At 39.2% G+C, this 16,953-nt stretch overlaps 1 protein-coding gene across 1 annotated transcript in view; it reads left to right on the top strand.

Moving 5' to 3' along the window:
* The window catches only part of RYR2 (ryanodine receptor 2), a 648,519-nt gene that overhangs the window by 384,835 nt on the left and 246,731 nt on the right, over positions 1 to 16,953 (top strand). Inside the window, exons 27-30 of the mRNA XM_075924816.1 lie at positions 1,047 to 1,206; positions 6,975 to 7,122; positions 13,640 to 13,848; positions 16,251 to 16,425. Of these exons, the coding sequence (XP_075780931.1) occupies positions 1,047 to 1,206; positions 6,975 to 7,122; positions 13,640 to 13,848; positions 16,251 to 16,425 (692 nt within the window). The remainder of the gene's footprint in view (positions 1 to 1,046; positions 1,207 to 6,974; positions 7,123 to 13,639; positions 13,849 to 16,250; positions 16,426 to 16,953) is intronic.

Below are 16,953 nucleotides of genomic sequence, written 5' to 3' on the forward strand. Positions count from 1 at the left end.
ATTTCTGGTTTAAATTGAGATCCCTTTCCTTTATAACTCACTTATCCTCCGCCATTCCCAAGTCAAGGGTCGTATATACTGACCCAATAGCATATCCTGAAAACTAGAGCCAATCAACAATTTTAAGCATCATTTTCGTTCTCAGTGACCCAGAATTAGTAAAGTTTGACTACATTTATTTCAGAAGCCTTTTGGCTGTAGAGCAGTGTAATGGATCATTAGCCAGGTTGTCAACATCAACCATTGGTTTCTTGAGCATGGGCCTCACAATACTACTTTGAATACTTTTGGAATCCTGCCTCATTTAGGCAAACATTGGCAGGGTGGGAAATGCATAGAAATATTCTATTGGGGAAAAATAAAATAAGTAACGCATAACCCTTCAAGGTTTTCTATATTATGTTTTCAGAGCTCTGCTTATGGTGCTTCCTATTCATGATAGGAAGTGCCTGAGATAATATAGTGGGGTAGTAGAGTTCTGAGTTCAGTTCCATACTCAGCTATAGACTCCTGTGTGACTTTGGAGAAGCCACTTAATCTACACTGTGCTTCAGTTCTTCATCTGTTAAATAAGGATAGTCCTTTCTTATCTCTCAGGTGTAGAGAAAGTCTATTCAGAATTGTGAGGTGCTTAGGTATTAGATACTTGATGGGCAGGGAGGGCATGTATTATAGCTATCTGCTTTAATCTCTACACTGCTTTAAGCATGTAAAGAAATGTAACAATGTATATATTATAGTTTTTTGTGCAATTGGGTAACTTTCAGTCACTTCCGCACCTAATAATTTATGTTACTATCTAATGATATGGAGTTTTTCATTCACAGTAGATGTAGTTAACTAGAAACCAAAGTTAATTTCTGTGCATTATTTCCATCCAATATTCTTATAACCTAGATTCTTGGCTGGATTATTATTTATATTTTTATTTATGTGGTTTTATCAATTGGTGCCCTAGTTTTCCTGTGTACTATCTATTAGTATTATTCTCAATGAAATGTGATTTTTTTTAAATGACCAATTACAAATTCTGCATTGTTTGACAGTTACCAGTTATCATGTGGATACAAGCCCGCTCCTATGGATCTGAGCTTTATCAAGCTGACACCTTCTCAAGAAGCCATGGTGGATAAACTAGCAGAGAATGCTCACAATGTGTGGGCAAGGGACCGTATCAGACAGGGTTGGACATACGGTATCCAGCAGGTAAGAGCAAACTTGGACACTTGAAAGTTCAGCCACATGTAGAGGGTACAATTGAGTTTGGGATATGACGTTAGAGGACATTTCTCTATTTATGGTGTCTCTTTGCATGTTCTAGACAGCTGCTTGGGGGAAGGGTCATATTTCTTTGTGTGCTCTCTAAAGCTTACAGATGAAGTCGTGGGCTTCCCTGTGCCTCTGAAATATTTTCCTCTGAGCTCTTCAGGAAAGTTGTGCAATGATTTACAGTAGTGAAATAATTTACATACCTCACAGTGGAAACTCAGTTTTTCTCTTTGTCCATTGAAAAGAGAAAGCACAGGTACAACTGTATAAACGTCTACTAATTACCTTAGAATAAGCATTATCTCTGGTTTAGGAGATCAGTGCTAAGGGAGGGTAATACAGTCTCCATGGCCCATACACATTTTTGTTCCTTTACTGAGGTTAGCAAATGGGGTTCCAATTCGTGCCACTTCTGGTGATCAGTTTTTGTTTTGTGTGTCAGGAGCTAGTAAAATATAAAGTGAGTTGTCAGTAGCAAAAGTCAGGCTCTTTAACTGTTTTTTACAACGATAAATAAATATTAAAGTCCTATGCATGTACAATGTAATCCATTGTGGTAATTATTAACATTTTCAAGACAACCACTGTAGGAATATTTTTATTGTGGACCATAATCCACCAATCCATTAGTGATTATTTGTGAATTCAAACTAGGAACTTTTGCCAAAGAATGTGGGGTAGCATTTCACGTAGAAATGATAGAAATGTTTGAGTTTTCATGGATTTGCACTGTGGGAAAAGACATTTTCAAAACAGAAGCATTTTCTGTCTACAAACTCTCCATTTGGGTTTTTTCAAGAATTCAAGTTATACGGTGCAGCCCAGTACATCTTGAATTTAATTTGACGTGTACAGGCTGGACCTCCCTGGTCTCGTACACTCTGGACCTGACCAGCCCTGAATAAGGGGACTAGCCAGACCAGGAGAGGTCCCTCTCCTCATGGCCCATGGCGAACCACTGCCCCCACAGCTAGGGCTCCAGTGGCCCCACTGCTGCCTGGCCAGCCCTGACTACCCAGGCTGGAGCTCTCTAGCTGCGGCTGATCCTGCCACCACCAGGGCTGGAGCTCCGTGGCTGGAGTCAGCCCCCTGCTACTGTCTGGCTACTGGAGCCGGATCTCCGGGACCACTGCCGTCCCACTGCTATTGTCCGTCCACTGGGGCCAGAATTCCCTGCTGTGCCGCCCCACCCTCGCAACACGGGGTTCTCAGCTGAGTCACCGTTCGCTCCGCCATGCTCCTGCCCCACGGCCAAAATTCCCTATACCTGGCTTCTGTGTTCCAGGAACATCCATAGTCCTGCCGCACCACGGATGTTGCCAGACCAGTGTGCCCCGGTTAAGGGAGGTACAACCCGTAATAACAAAACTAAGACTTTGAGCAGTATTCTATCAGCAAACACTCTGATGTTTTTACAGTTTTTTAATCACTAAATTTCATTTGTCACATTTCATAGACTGTTTATATTGAAGAAATATGCCACCTATCATTTCCAGCACCTTCAGTGAATGTATCTTGCAAACCGTTTTATAAACCTGTTTTCCATATTTTGGATTATGTTTTGCTTGTGAACTATTTGCTCATTCGAGGAAGTGGATTAGCCCACAAAAGCTCATGATTCTGTATATATTTTTGTTAGTTTCTGATGTGCCACAGGACTATTGGTTGTTTTTAAAGTCACAGATTAACACAGCTACCCGTCTTAGATTTAATAACATTTGTATTTGTTTATATTAGGCTGTTTTTAAGTAATTTTAATATGGGCTCTAATATATTTTGTACAGATATTCAGGGCCATGTTCAAAATTGGTGAAATTCCATTGTGTACAATTGGGCTGAACATGCCCTTACTTTACGTTTACAGATGTAGTATTAACCCAGATATTTTAAAGTGTCTTTATGTTTAATAGAGAGCTGGACTAATAGACTATGGGAATAGCACTTCCCTACATTGCCATGTGAGAGAAGCAGGCACATATATTTTCTATACACAATTTCACGCATTGTTTTTATGAAGGCAGTGGATTCATAGTCCAGAATGAAGGACTGTCTATTAATATTCAACTGCAACATCACTAGCAAATTAAAAGTCTGCATCCCATAATTTTGTTGTCTGCCAGAAGCCAAATGGTTGCAGTGCAGGGCCTTGAAACTGAGTTAGTTTCAAGGCAGTAAAAAATGGGTGTATGCTTGTAATTTCGTAGAATCATTGGTATCTTTGAGATGCCTCAAATCAAATGTCATAATGCATATACAACAAACCAGTTAATAGCAAGTTAAGAATAAAATAGATCTAAAATTTGTTTTTTTGCTAATTAACACCTTGGTTGAACATGTGATGTATTAGCAAAATATAGACCCATATTCCAAGGTGAATTAGTTGTAAAGGTTGACGTTTGTTAGGACTTGAGATCAGTGTACCTTTATGTATCTGAATACTGTAGAATGACTAATTTTGTCAACCTTATTACAATGAACTTTGCAACCAAATGATATGTTCTTTCAATTAGTGAGATGCCTAGTTATAAAGATAGCTGAGTGAGGCCAGCTGATTTTTTTTTAAATGTCACAGAGTTGGGTAGGAGAGGAGAGGAAAGAGCAGGGTTGATGTATGGCTACTGTTTCTCTACATTCGTCATATTATTCATTTGTCCAGGGTCTCTCTGTTTGTGTCTGTGTGTATTGGTATGAAGGGCTGCACTTGAGAGAGAATAAATATGGTATGGCAGTAATACCTCAGAAGTAGACCCATCTAGAAAATGACCATTTCATTTTGCAACAGCTCTTGAGGTTTCAAAAAATCGTTTTTGTTTGAGATTGGAACAAAACCAAAACTTTGACATTTAATTCTGTCATATACATAGCATGGCTGCTACCTACTACCTTCTATGGTAGTATATGCTTCTGCTTAGCTTCCACACTGTGTTTTACCATGAGCTACATTTTGTCATCTCATCATGTTACTGTAATGTTACAAAAATGCGTAAGGTAATATGTTATGCCACATAGTACTGTGCACTGTGAGATCTAAAGAGATTTGTAGAATAGTCTGCCAGCAAAAGGAAACCTCATTCCTTAGAGAGATTTGAAAATTGATTGAACAAATCTTTAGTGTGAATACTATAGTGAAAAAATATGCTGTGAGATTAATTAAATGACACACTAGGTCTTTTGTATCTCTAATTTCTAAAATTCTGAGATTCTAAAACTGCCACAAATTAAAGGCATACTGTCAAGCAGTTTAGGTTCCAAATAAAAGCATTTTTATTATTTTAAGCTGGTGGAGAAGTGCCGTTCAGAGTCTACATATCTTCTCACTTCACCACTGTTTATAAGGAATTTTTTAACGAATGATAGCCTCTCTTTGTGCATGTGTATGTACAGTATTTTTGATGCGCTGTTGCAGAGCCAACCACAGTCGGCAGAGGGAGCACAAGTAATTTAATAAATCCTGTTCCCAGAACTGTGCTGACATCAATCCTGACACTGATCACAAACAAGTAAGAAGTACTGTAAATAAGTCAGAAGCACATTACCTTGTGCTTCATAAATAATGCAGGAGGCACAGATGAGTGTTTACGAAATGGAAAAGGACAAAACAAATAGGAAAATATATTTTTAATCTTATGGAAAGGTTATGAATATCAATAGTGAGCGAAAAACACATGTGCATATACCCCCAAAAGCAAAATTCAACCTCTGAAGTAGAATTTAGGAATAGGATTTATTTTTGGAGGTGAATACATATGACACACTTTTCAACAGAATTAGCTACAACTTTGGCAAGGCTTAATGAGAATACCATTTGCAATTACCTTGAAAAAATCATATTTTTATTTAGTTTATCGATAAAGAAAATCTGGTGTGATAAATATCAAACCCTAAGACCTCCAAATATTAATGTGGTATATTTATGGCACAGACATTGAACAGACACAAAAAGCTAATTAATTACTTTGATACTCATATTCAAGTCCTTCTCCCTCACATGGTGGTGAGATACTTTTGTAATGATGGGAGAAGATGTCTGTAACTAGTTAGACCAGCTCTGGGCAACCTACAGCCCACGAGGAGTAACAGTAGTTCGGAATAGGATCCTAGTCTGAACTACCTAGTTCGTGCCGCGTGTAGCCGCGGGACACGGAGTCTGAACTAGCGGACATTGAAAAAATGGCGGCGCCCGGCAACATGCAAATGAAGCCCGGGAAATTCAAATCCCGGGCTTCATTTGCAATCCCGGGCTTCATTTGCAACTCCGGTTGACTACATTACCACCCTAGTTCGAACTAGGGTGGTAGTGTAGACATACCCATACTGCCTTTTACGAGGCATTTCTCATACCACATCTTTTTCTTTATGATGTGGCCCTTACTGGATCATTTATCATTTTGTATGGCTAGCACATACCTATAGCATGTGTGTATGCACATATACATCTTGTTGTTTATTTTCTGTTGTGAAAGGCTTGTTTGGCCTAATCCTTTGTTACTAATGGGAGGTGTAACAGTCTCTTAGATGACCCATATTGTTCTTATTTGTGTGCATTTCTTTTGGTCATCTGTTCTGGCTATTTCCAGGTACTTGTCACTGATACAGTGGTGTTTCCAGAAGATAGCCCCCAGCACCCTGGCCTGGCTCCCCAGGCTGCAAGAGGCAGGGGAGGCTTAGTCTGGATGCAGAGTAGATGGGCCTTTAGTTTTGTTAAAAATTAATCTCTACAAAGTTAGCAAGGATATAGAGAGATCTATTGTACTGCTTCTGCCACTGCCAATAGACTTTAAATCCGGAAGTGAAAATGCAGAGACAAATTATAATCCTCTCAAACACTGCCATAATGTATTGTAATAGACCATATAAGCAACATTTTCAATTAAAATGTCATTAGCATAGGAAAAAATGAATTCTATGTTAGAAACAAACTTTAACTCACTTAATAATTTCATTCCACTGGGAACTGGTTTATCTTATGTTATGCTAACAAAATTTCACAGTAGAAAGCACACTCATGGAGTTTACATATGGATTCTTGCTAGACATGTAAAATCCAATACTTTCTTTCCCAAACATATATGTCTTGAGTACTTCACATTAGAAGCAGCCTTTATTTTCAATTTTGGAGTTGTGGCACTTTTGTTCTTCATCATAAGAATAAGAGTCTTGGGGCTGATCCTGCTCCCATGCTAATAAGAGGCAAACCAGCCACTGTCTTTGAGTAGTGCAAGATTGGCACTATTGTTATTTATATCATGTTGGCCCCCTAGGAGTTCTAGTCATGAACTAGATCATCCTTGAGCTAGCTGCTGTACAAACAGAAGAAAAACATGATCTCCATTCCAAAGAGAGTACAAAAACTTAGATTGTAAACAATGCTTTTCTGTTCTTGATTTTCACACTTGGTGTTGCTTGGACATATTTCTATTATATTATTTGTTGGAAATGAAAAAAAAATCAAGCCATACCATTGAATGGCAATGTTTGTGAATAAATTGATTCTTTTGAATTCAGTGTTTGTATCAATTTCAAGAACTTCTGTTTCTTCTGCAAGATGCTTGTTGTATGTATTGTTTTTTGCAAGTCTTCACTTCACTTTTTGCAATTTTTTTAATTGATGCCACTGTCTTTGCAATTTTTATGAGAAAAAACGTTTAATTTTAACTTGGTTTCTCTGAAATTTCATAGATTTATAGTAACTTATCCTTCTGTAGGATGTGAAGAATCGACGAAACCCCCGCCTTGTCCCCTATGCCCTTCTGGATGATCGTACCAAGAAGTCAAACAAAGATAGCCTCCGGGAGGCTGTCCGCACCCTTCTTGGCTATGGTTACAACCTTGAAGCTCCTGATCAAGATCATGGTAGTTAATTCATTTTTTTATTCTCAATAATTTTCAATAGGTATTGGTAATAATGTGTAGGCTTTTGTATTTGTTGTTAAACTTTTTAACTCTATTGAATGGTTTCTCGAGGCATTGCAGGGTTGATGAGGATGGCCAAATCCATTGCTTTGAAGCTGTACCCATCTCTCATTGATGAATTAACACGTCTATTCCAACTCAGGGAAGTACTTCATATTTTAGTAGCATGTGTGTTGCCAAGGAAAATTGTTTAAGGTTTACTTCTTAGAGGCCACATGAAGTTATTGTCTTCCACAGCTGATCTTCCTGATGACCCTTCCATTTTTAATTTTCCTGAGATGGAAATGGGTACCTCAAAAGACTCTATGCTTGAAAACACGTCAGCATGTAGGGATTCCTCTAAGTCTTCCCAGGATATTGGGTTACTTTAATTAATTTTAAGAGTCTTTCAGCCATTTGATAGTATACCCCAAAGATTGTTATATGAATCAAGTCTTACTTCAACTTCTACATCAAGCCCTCACAGAAAAGCTGTTAAAATACTGAGTAAAAGAACTCTGTAAACTGAGTAAGGACCTCAGCGATTGGTGAATTTGGTTGTAGTCACAATTAGAACCAATTTATACATCGCAGATGATTTTGCGGAAAAACTTGCCAGCTGTCTACACTGGCTGTTTGAATTTCCGCAAGAACACTGACGATCTCATGTAAGATCATCAGTGTTCTTGCAGAACTACTGTGCTGCTCCCGTTCAGGCAGAAGCCCTCTTGCGCAAATCATTTGTGCAAGGGGGCCAGTATAAACAGCACATTACTGTTTTCCGCAAAAAAGCCCCGATCGTGAAAATGGCGATGGGGGCTTTTTTGCGGAAAAGCGTCCTGCCAATCTAGAAGCGATTTTTCCAAAAATGCTTTTAACGGAAAACTTTTCCATTAAAAGCATTTTCGGAAAATCATGCCAGTACATACGTAGCCCTTGTATGTAGGAAATTTAATAATGTGATTCCAAGTACTTCAGAGCATCCATTAGTGTACCTAAATGTCAGTGAGATTCCATGTGGCCTTAGATAACTGTGTTTTATTCTTACATATCAGTTTAACTTAGTTTGTGTGAAATTATTATCTCTGAAATACTTTTCTCCAAAACATGAGAATGTGTTTACGTCTTTAACATGTACTGATGTAACTTTTCTTAAGGCTGCAATACTGAATGTTATACACATATATTAAAGAATGAGGATTTATATTCTTTCAGCTACTTTAAAGTAAGTAGCAAGCTAGCAGTTAACCAGTGTTTCATGCTGGTTAATGTCCAATGCAAGGACTAATCTCAAAGACAAGGAAAATGCTGACAAATTCTTGTAAATTGTGACCTTAGTGTAGTGACACCATTTTTGTGGTAGTTTGTAAATGATTGCTCTAATAGTAGAGGGCCATTAAAAAAGGACTTCTGATCAATTTGTGAGTGCCCTCATTTAAAAGATTGTAACTTTTCCTGTCAGTATGAATTTACAGATAATGAACAGACTGTACAGTGGTGCTCATGAGTATTCTAATCACAGAGCATCTAGAGTGTGAGGAAGCTTTCTGCTTCACTTCCTTCATTGGCATTTGATACCTGACAGACAGACAAGTTATTTTATAATTTCTTCTTAAAAGAAATCAAGAGGCTGGCTGCAGGGAAAATATTATGGGGAAAATTCAGATATTATAAACCATATACATAGAAAAAACTGTTACTTAGGGAAATCTTCATAATTATGAATTATAAAACTTGCTCTAGGATACATGTCTTTCGAAATAAATTAGTAGGATTAAATATACATGTGGGTGTTTAGTATTCTTTTCAGTGTTCTTTGATGCTAGTTAAGAAGATGTCACTAACTAAATCAAAATAAATTCTTAATAAAATCATTAAGACAATATCCTTGTACCACTTTGAGGTTAACCCTAAGGCTGCATCTAGACTGGCAAGTTTTTCCACAAAAGCAGTTGCTTTTGCAGAAAACCTTGCCAGCTGTCTACACTGGCCGCTTGAATTTCTGCAAGAACACGGACGATCTCATGTAAGATTGTCAGTGTTCTTGCGAAAATACTATGCTGCTCCCGTTCGGGCAAAAACCCTCTTGCGCAAATGCTTTTGCACAAGAGGGCCAGTGTAGACAACGCGGTATTGTTTTGCGCAAAAAAGCCCCGATCACGAAAATGGCGATCGGGGCTTTCTTGCGCAAAGCCGCGTTTAGATTGGCATGGACGCTTTTCCGCAAAAAGTGCTTTTGCGGAAAAGTGTCCGTGCCAATCTAGACACTCTTTTCCGCAAATGCTTTTAATGGAAATACTTTTCCATTAAAAGCATTTGCGGAAAATCATGCCAGTCTAGACGTAGCCTAAATGTCTGGAGTCTGGAACATGCCATTAGATCATTTTTTTCCTACTGGTATTAGACTGCATATTCTTTTGGGGGTAAGAACTGAGAGTTGCTATATGTACTATACAACACCGCTTCACTACCAATGCTCATTAAATAGCTATTGTACAAGGCATGCTGTTGAATTTAGCTACACTTAAATATTTAGTTTTGCCTACGTTTTAATAATGGTACTCTCAGATATGCAGTGGACTGAATCAGTGCTGAAAGTGGATTATTTTTTCAAGGTGTGTGGCCTGTGTGTCTGTGGTAGAATTGTAGAACGAAACTCACGGGTCTCAGTTAACTTTTTTTTGGTCTTATTAAAAAGGAATCATGAGAAAAAAGCATTTCTTAAACTCAATTTGTAAGACTTGGGTGTATGCAAGAAATCTTGACAATGGAAGAGGTAGTGCCAAGAGAAATTTCCTGATTACCTCCATTTTTCTCTCTAAAAATACAGAGAGAAACTGCTTTGAGATTTCTCCTTCACTGACACTGCAGGGTAGCTAACAAGATGTCGTGATCGGGAAGTAGGTGAGGTCAAAGTACATATGAGGCCACCAAGAACAAAGACTGGACATTACCCACAGGAACACACACCAAATATTTCTGTTCATAGTGTAAATAAAATGTGCAGGAGGTTGCAGCATAAAGATATTATCATGAAGAATATGGATGCACATAAAAATGTGTTTCTAATTAATATATGAGCCTGCTGAAATGGAGAAGATTATGAAAAATACCTTAATATTGAAAAGGGTTTTTTAAGAATACCGTATATTCCGGCGTACAAGACGACCTCTGAAGTTAAAGAACATCCCCCAAAAATCGGGGGTCGTCTTGTACGCCGGATGCCCCACCGCCGGAGCCCCTCCGCGGCTTTGAAAGCCTTGGGGGAAGCCGGCGGCGGGGCATCCCAGGCGCGCATGGGCTGCCCCCCCACCGGAGCCCCTCCGCGGCTTTGAAAGCCTCGGGGGAAGCTGGCGGGGGGGCATCCCAGGCGCGCATGGGCTGCCCCCCCGCCGGAGCCCCTCCGCGGCTTTGAAAGCCTCGGGGGAAGCCGGCGGCGGGGCATCCCAGGCGCGCATGGGCTGCCCCCCCTCCGGAGCCCCTCCGCGCCACGGAGGGGCTCCGGCGGGGGGGCAGCCCATGCGCGCCTGGGATGCCCCCCCGCCGGCTTCCCCCGAGGCTTTCAAAGCCGCGGAGGGGCTCCGGAGGGGGGGGGGGTAGCCCAGGCGCTCCTGGCGGCTTTGCTCCTGGTGCCTCTGGTCTGCTGGGGACCATCTCCAGCAGACCAGGGACACCGGGAGCAAAGGAGGCGGAAGGGCGCTGGGGTATAAGATGAAACCCTATCTTTTAATTAAAAAGATAGGGGGTCGTCTTATACGCCCAGTCGCCCTATACGCCGGAAAATACGGTATGTTAAATGAGGTGAAATAAGGTCATTTTATATTCAATTCACCCTGTCAAAAACTTTCTGTTGTATTTATTTTAGAGTACGTTGTGGTTGAGAGCACATCAATCCATTCTGGTGTATAAGCATTGTCTAAACCCCTGATATTGCCTCCTCTCCAGTGTACTGTGGAAATGTATACTGCCATGAAGGACTATTCTGTGGTATATGTTGAGGTGTGATTTCCCCTCTTTGGGGTCTACTCTGCAACACACACACACACACACACACACACACACACACACACACACACACACACACGCTTTTAGCCCTAAGGTGCTTAAAGTGTGGTAGAACTGGCCCCTTTTTCAGTTTTTGTATTATGTTCATACTGAATTGGCTGTTTCTGCTTGCATATTACTTAGCTTTTGTGCTCTTGTATTCAATGCTTAATTTAGTGCCTAGACTTAATAAATACAATTTGAATAATAGTATTAAATAAATGCAAACGAATGAAGAATAAACTAGCATTTTTTCTAAGTAATTTGTTCAATATATTGGAAAACCTTGTGACAAAACTAGGAAGTGATGGAGTTATACTACTATATTATAGTTATCTTTAGAAATATACAGTGATTGTTTTGCAGATTTATTACTTTCTCAGGTTTTATTGTATGATGTAGGATGTTTTCCTTTTGCACATTGGGGGAAGCCCCTCTTCATCATTCCAATTCTATAAAAGATTTTTAAAGGATTTAGAGACCTCTAGTGGTTTTCTGGATTTTGGTTCATGATATTTTTTTTTAGAGGCTTGGTTGACAAGGTGGAATATTTTCAGCTGTGTCCTTATAAGTTGTTGTTTCTTATGTCTATTGGCATCCCAAATGTTCTAGGTGACTGGTGGGCAACCTGCAGCACAGTGAGGTTCCATTTGTGGCCTTTGAGACATTTTGTTTACTGTTTCCAATGTGCAGGGTTGCCAGATTTTGCTGGTTTTTTCCTACTGGTATTTGCACGTAAACCAAGGATGGAAACTAAATAAGGATAGTCTATTCATTGAAATTTTGTATATTATTTCAGTGTCCAGCAATATTTTATAAATACCTGTTTGGGTCTGATTTCAAATATCATACATTGATTTTTCTTTTATCCTTGGACATTGTATGGCCTTGAGCGGTATGTAATCTCAAAAGTTTGTCTCTCTCAGCAACAGAAGTAGGTCCAAAAAAAGATATCACGTCACCCACTGAGCTTCACATCAGTCAAGTTTTATTATAGTAAGAATGATCGTTATGTGTCCTACATTGTATTTGAAAGGGCATCTTTTTTTTTCATACTCACTGACCTTTCTTTCTCCTTCTCAGAAGTTGATATCATTTTTCTAATGTAGAAGTGTGGTCATCTGGTGCCTGTTTGCTAAAGACTCATGCATATAAATCAGGGGAAGGCAAAAGAGCCTCCACGGGTTGGATCTGGCCCGCCAAGTAGGTTGATCTGGCCCGTGGAGGACCTGATGTTCCCCTGCTCTTAGGCCATTCAGGGCCTAGGGATGGGGGAGCATGTGGCGCTTAGTCAACCCTGGAGGTTGACTGTAAGTGCTGTGCACTGGAGGGCAGGAAGCGAGAGTGTTTGTGCTTCCCCCACCCCCAGGTCAATCAGGATGGGTGCAGGGCTGGCGGAGACTTCACATGCTCTCCTCACCCCCAAACCCTGATTGGTCTGGGAGCAGGGGGAGCGTGCATAGTCTCTTACCGCCCTGCAAGGGGCTCGGCACTTAGTCAGCTGCAGGGAATCACGGAAGTGTCCTGGCCCCTTCCCTTTTGCCTGAGGCTCCACCTTTTCCAGGGCAGCTTGGGGGTACTTCAAAAATGTCTGAAGTGACCCCTGGTCAAAATTATTGCTCACCCTTGATATAAGTACATCCTTTCCTCCTCCCCACTCTTCCCACTGCAGAAAAAGGATGCTTAAATGCTATGATCCAAGTGTCCTTAGCTATGGACATATAACTGTAGATAGGGGTCATATTAATAAATAAATATTGTACGGCTGTGTTATAATGAGAGATTTACGTAGTGATGTAATCACAGTTAGAAGAACTAATTAGGGGAGAAGATTTCTGATAGTAGAGGATTTAATTTAGCAATGTGTGTTGTAACAACATCCAAAGGCTGGATGTTCAAGTTAGTCACGTTCAAATGGGAAATAAAGTACATTTTTCACAGTGAGGTATAATTACTTTTTGGAACAATTTATCTAGGAAAGTGGTGTAGACTTCATCTCTTCTGATCTTTAAAATAAGATGGGATATCTTTCTAAAATATATGATATATCTCAACCCTATTACAATATGGGCTTGAAGTAGAACTACTGGGTAAAAATTCTGTAGTCTGTGTTATTTGGGAGCTCTGAGTAGATGATTGTAGTGAACCTTCTGTCATTAAAATCTATTAAACTATGGTATTTTCTTGTGCATTAACAGACATTGATAGCGCCACTATCTCACAATTAATTGAGCTTTCTGAACTTCAGTTCTTGACTATACAGCATCATGGTATATGGTAAATCATTGCTAATTGACATTATCTACTTCATAATGTTTTTCAGTAAGGTTAAGAGGCATGGATACTATACAAACATAGTAGTAATTGCCTTTTATTTTCATTACTTTCATTTTGTTACCAGATAAACATAAGGATTTTTTTAAAAACTTTGCAGCTACAAGGTTAGATGTGTACAGTGGGATAATGGAAAGATTTCGGATATTCCGCACTGAGAAGACTTATGCAGTGAAGGCTGGAAAATGGTACTTTGAGTTTGAGGTGGTCACTGCAGGAGACATGAGAGTTGGCTGGACCAGACCAGGCTGCCAACCAGACCAAGAACTTGGTTCAGATGAGCAAGCTTTTGTCTTTGATGGCTTCAAGGTTTGTATATGTTTGTTTTGACAGGATACAAAAATCACTTAATTTTTCTTCCTATTATAGTTTAATAGCTTAATATCTTTCAGCACTTGAGCATTTGTTTCAGTGTTGGAAAATACTAAGAATCTAGTCTGTGTGGAATGAAAGGTAAAATATTTCAGAATATAGAACAGTATTACGTGGCAAAAATATAGTAATAATACTTGGTACGTTCATAACGCTTAACGAAAAACTCAAAATGCACGAAATTTGGTTAGCATTTGATGCATAGATCATTTAATCAATACAAGTGAAGTCACCAGAAGAACTGAGATTAGAACCCATTTCTGCTGAATCTTAGTGCAATGTTCTCTCTATCGGAATTATCCATAGGAAAGAGAGTGTAATTCTCATTGTCAGCAGTAATCGCGCTAGACTGAGTTTGGTGTAAAATTACAGGAATATCAGAGTTATGAAAATGAAAACAAATTTTTAATGCAGAATCGCTGACAGCATTTAGCACATATTAATGAGAAAATGTAGTTCTAGCTTCAACTTGAATATGATAGAAACAACAAGAGATTGAAATCTAGTTGTATGGGAATATATAGACCAGCAGAACATTTTTTATGCCACAGGTTTTTGATTGTTCACAAGAGTAAAATGACTCATTAAAGCCTGGCTAGAATGTGAAATCTTTTGCCATGATAATAGTTTCTGTGTAGACTAGTGGTGACTCATGTCTTAGTACAAAAACGTATAGCAAATGCATTTTGTATCTGGAGTTAGAATTCAGTTATCTTATTGTTATAACACTTGACAGAAATTAGCATTACTCTTCACAAACTCAATTTTCAGAAACCCAGATTGTCAAGCCAACCCTACCTCAATCCTATTTTATTGTTGTTATTGCATTTCTATTTGACAGTGTAGTGTGATCCAAACTGAGATGCATTAATATTGAACTGAAAAGTCTGAATTTTTTAAACCACTGATCAAATTAAATAACCATTCACTGTGTTCTATCATTAGCAGAAAATAGGCACAGAATATATTTGAAATGATAATAAACTGAGAATCAGTTTTGCTGCCAAATCTTGAGTTGAGACCTTGGTACTTCCCTTGCAACTGTATAAGAGCACTAACACATAAAGCAACAGCACGAATGCCTCTCCTTGCCCTGTTTTAGGTATAAACTGTGGCATCAGGCAATGTTACAAGCAAATGCAATCTCAGGTAAAAACTTCAATCTATCTGTAAGCCAGTAATGGGATTTTAGTAATACCTTTTGTTTTGGTAAGATTAATGTAATGGATATTAACCCACTTTTTAGTTTTATTTCTTGCAGGAAACACATTTTGCCTTTGCTGTGTGTTCTGTTCTGTTCTGGGTCCCATCTCATTTCCTGGTACTGTATAAGACGTTGCTTTTGACCAATACATTTCTTAAGGATTTTAGCTGTAACTACCTTTTAAGAATGTCTCTAACCTCTTGCAGTACCACAGCAGTTGAGACCAGCTGAGGTGCTGGAATTTACACTTTCCAGTTTATTTGGGAATTAACACTTTCCATTTTATTTAGAAGAGACTCAGTTCTGAGTCTCAGTTCTCATTTCCCCCATTGGTCAGAGAGAGCTTGAGATTGTTGCATTTCAGGGCATGCCACAAAGCTCTCATTTCTCCCAGGCTTTTGACGAGGGACTACCGGCCAGAAATGTAGTCCTGATGGAATGGGTTCTTAGTTAAGTCATTGATCCTGGGTTTTTGTTTGTTTTGGTGGGGGTATTTTTTTGGTAAATTTTGTAAGAATGTTCATGTATTTATTTAGATTGTGCTCTTATGCGAATTCCACAACAAAGGGCAGCCATTCAAACTTGCAATATGCTGAGCCAGTCCTTGGGCAACAATGCCCTCAGCTTCTTCAGTAGAAACAGCACCGTGCAGGATCAGGTCCCTAGAGAGCAAGTCAGGCAGGTTACATAAATCTATCTAAATGCATTTAGAATGACATATTTTAAAGATTGTTTGGAAGCATAAAATTTAGAGGCCAAGCAGATTGCGTGAGAATAATGAAACAAAAAAATACTATGAAGCAGCTATTTTGCAGTTGCAGCCATATTATTTTTATTATAGATCTTTTGTAGATCTTTCACCAAATAAAAATAAAAAGTATTCTTACATGTGTTACTAGTGTGCCGAGATAGCAATTTACTTCTCTGTTCACTGGGACTCATTTTACAATGTTCATTGGAAGTGCTTCGACAAAATTAATTGTAGAATTATTACTCTCAGAGCCTAATTGTGATATTTGTTGGTGCTGTTGCAGAATGAGTTGCTGAAAAAGTATTGAGGGAGATGATTATTAGTCATATCACTGAGGGGGAGAGAAATATTCTCATTGTATTTATTCTTTTAAATCCCTTTCAGGCCCAGCGATGGCACCAGGGTAATGAGCATTTCGGCCGCTCTTGGTTGGCAGGGGATGTCGTGGGATGTATGGTTGACATGAATGAGCACACCATGATGTTCACCCTGAACGGTGAAATCCTGCTTGATGACTCAGGTTCAGAGCTTGCATTTAAGGACTTTGAGGTTGGTGATGGTAAGTGTCTGCGTGCTTTGTGCTGTTAACTCGCTTTTGTACGTAAACTATGCCTATTGTGGGTTGACGGCCTTTTAACTGGTTCTTTGGGATGTGTGCCTGTGCAGATGGGAATGCAACATATTCCTGTTCATCCAGAAATATAATTTATGCCATCATGTACCAACAGGGTCCTTCTGCTATATATATTGGTCAGACTTCTCAGACACTTCGCCAAATAATTAATGCCCACAAATCAGACATCAGACATCTTCACGAGGAAAAAACAGTTGCTTTTCATTTCAGCCTACCTGGACATAATCGTAACGACCTTACTACATGCATCTTACTTCAAAGAGACTTTAACACCAGATTACAGAGGGAAACTTCAGAACTTTCTTTCATGCTTAAATTTGATACTTTACGAATGGGCCTTAACAAAGATACTTATTACCTTAACCATTACAAAGATAGCTTCCCACTTATCACCGTTGATTAGCAATTCATTGACTCAAATAGCTATTCCCTCCCTCCCCCACATCTCACCTT

This window comes from Pelodiscus sinensis, chromosome 3, assembly GCF_049634645.1.
Source record: "Pelodiscus sinensis isolate JC-2024 chromosome 3, ASM4963464v1, whole genome shotgun sequence".
NCBI lineage: Eukaryota > Metazoa > Chordata > Testudines > Trionychidae > Pelodiscus > Pelodiscus sinensis.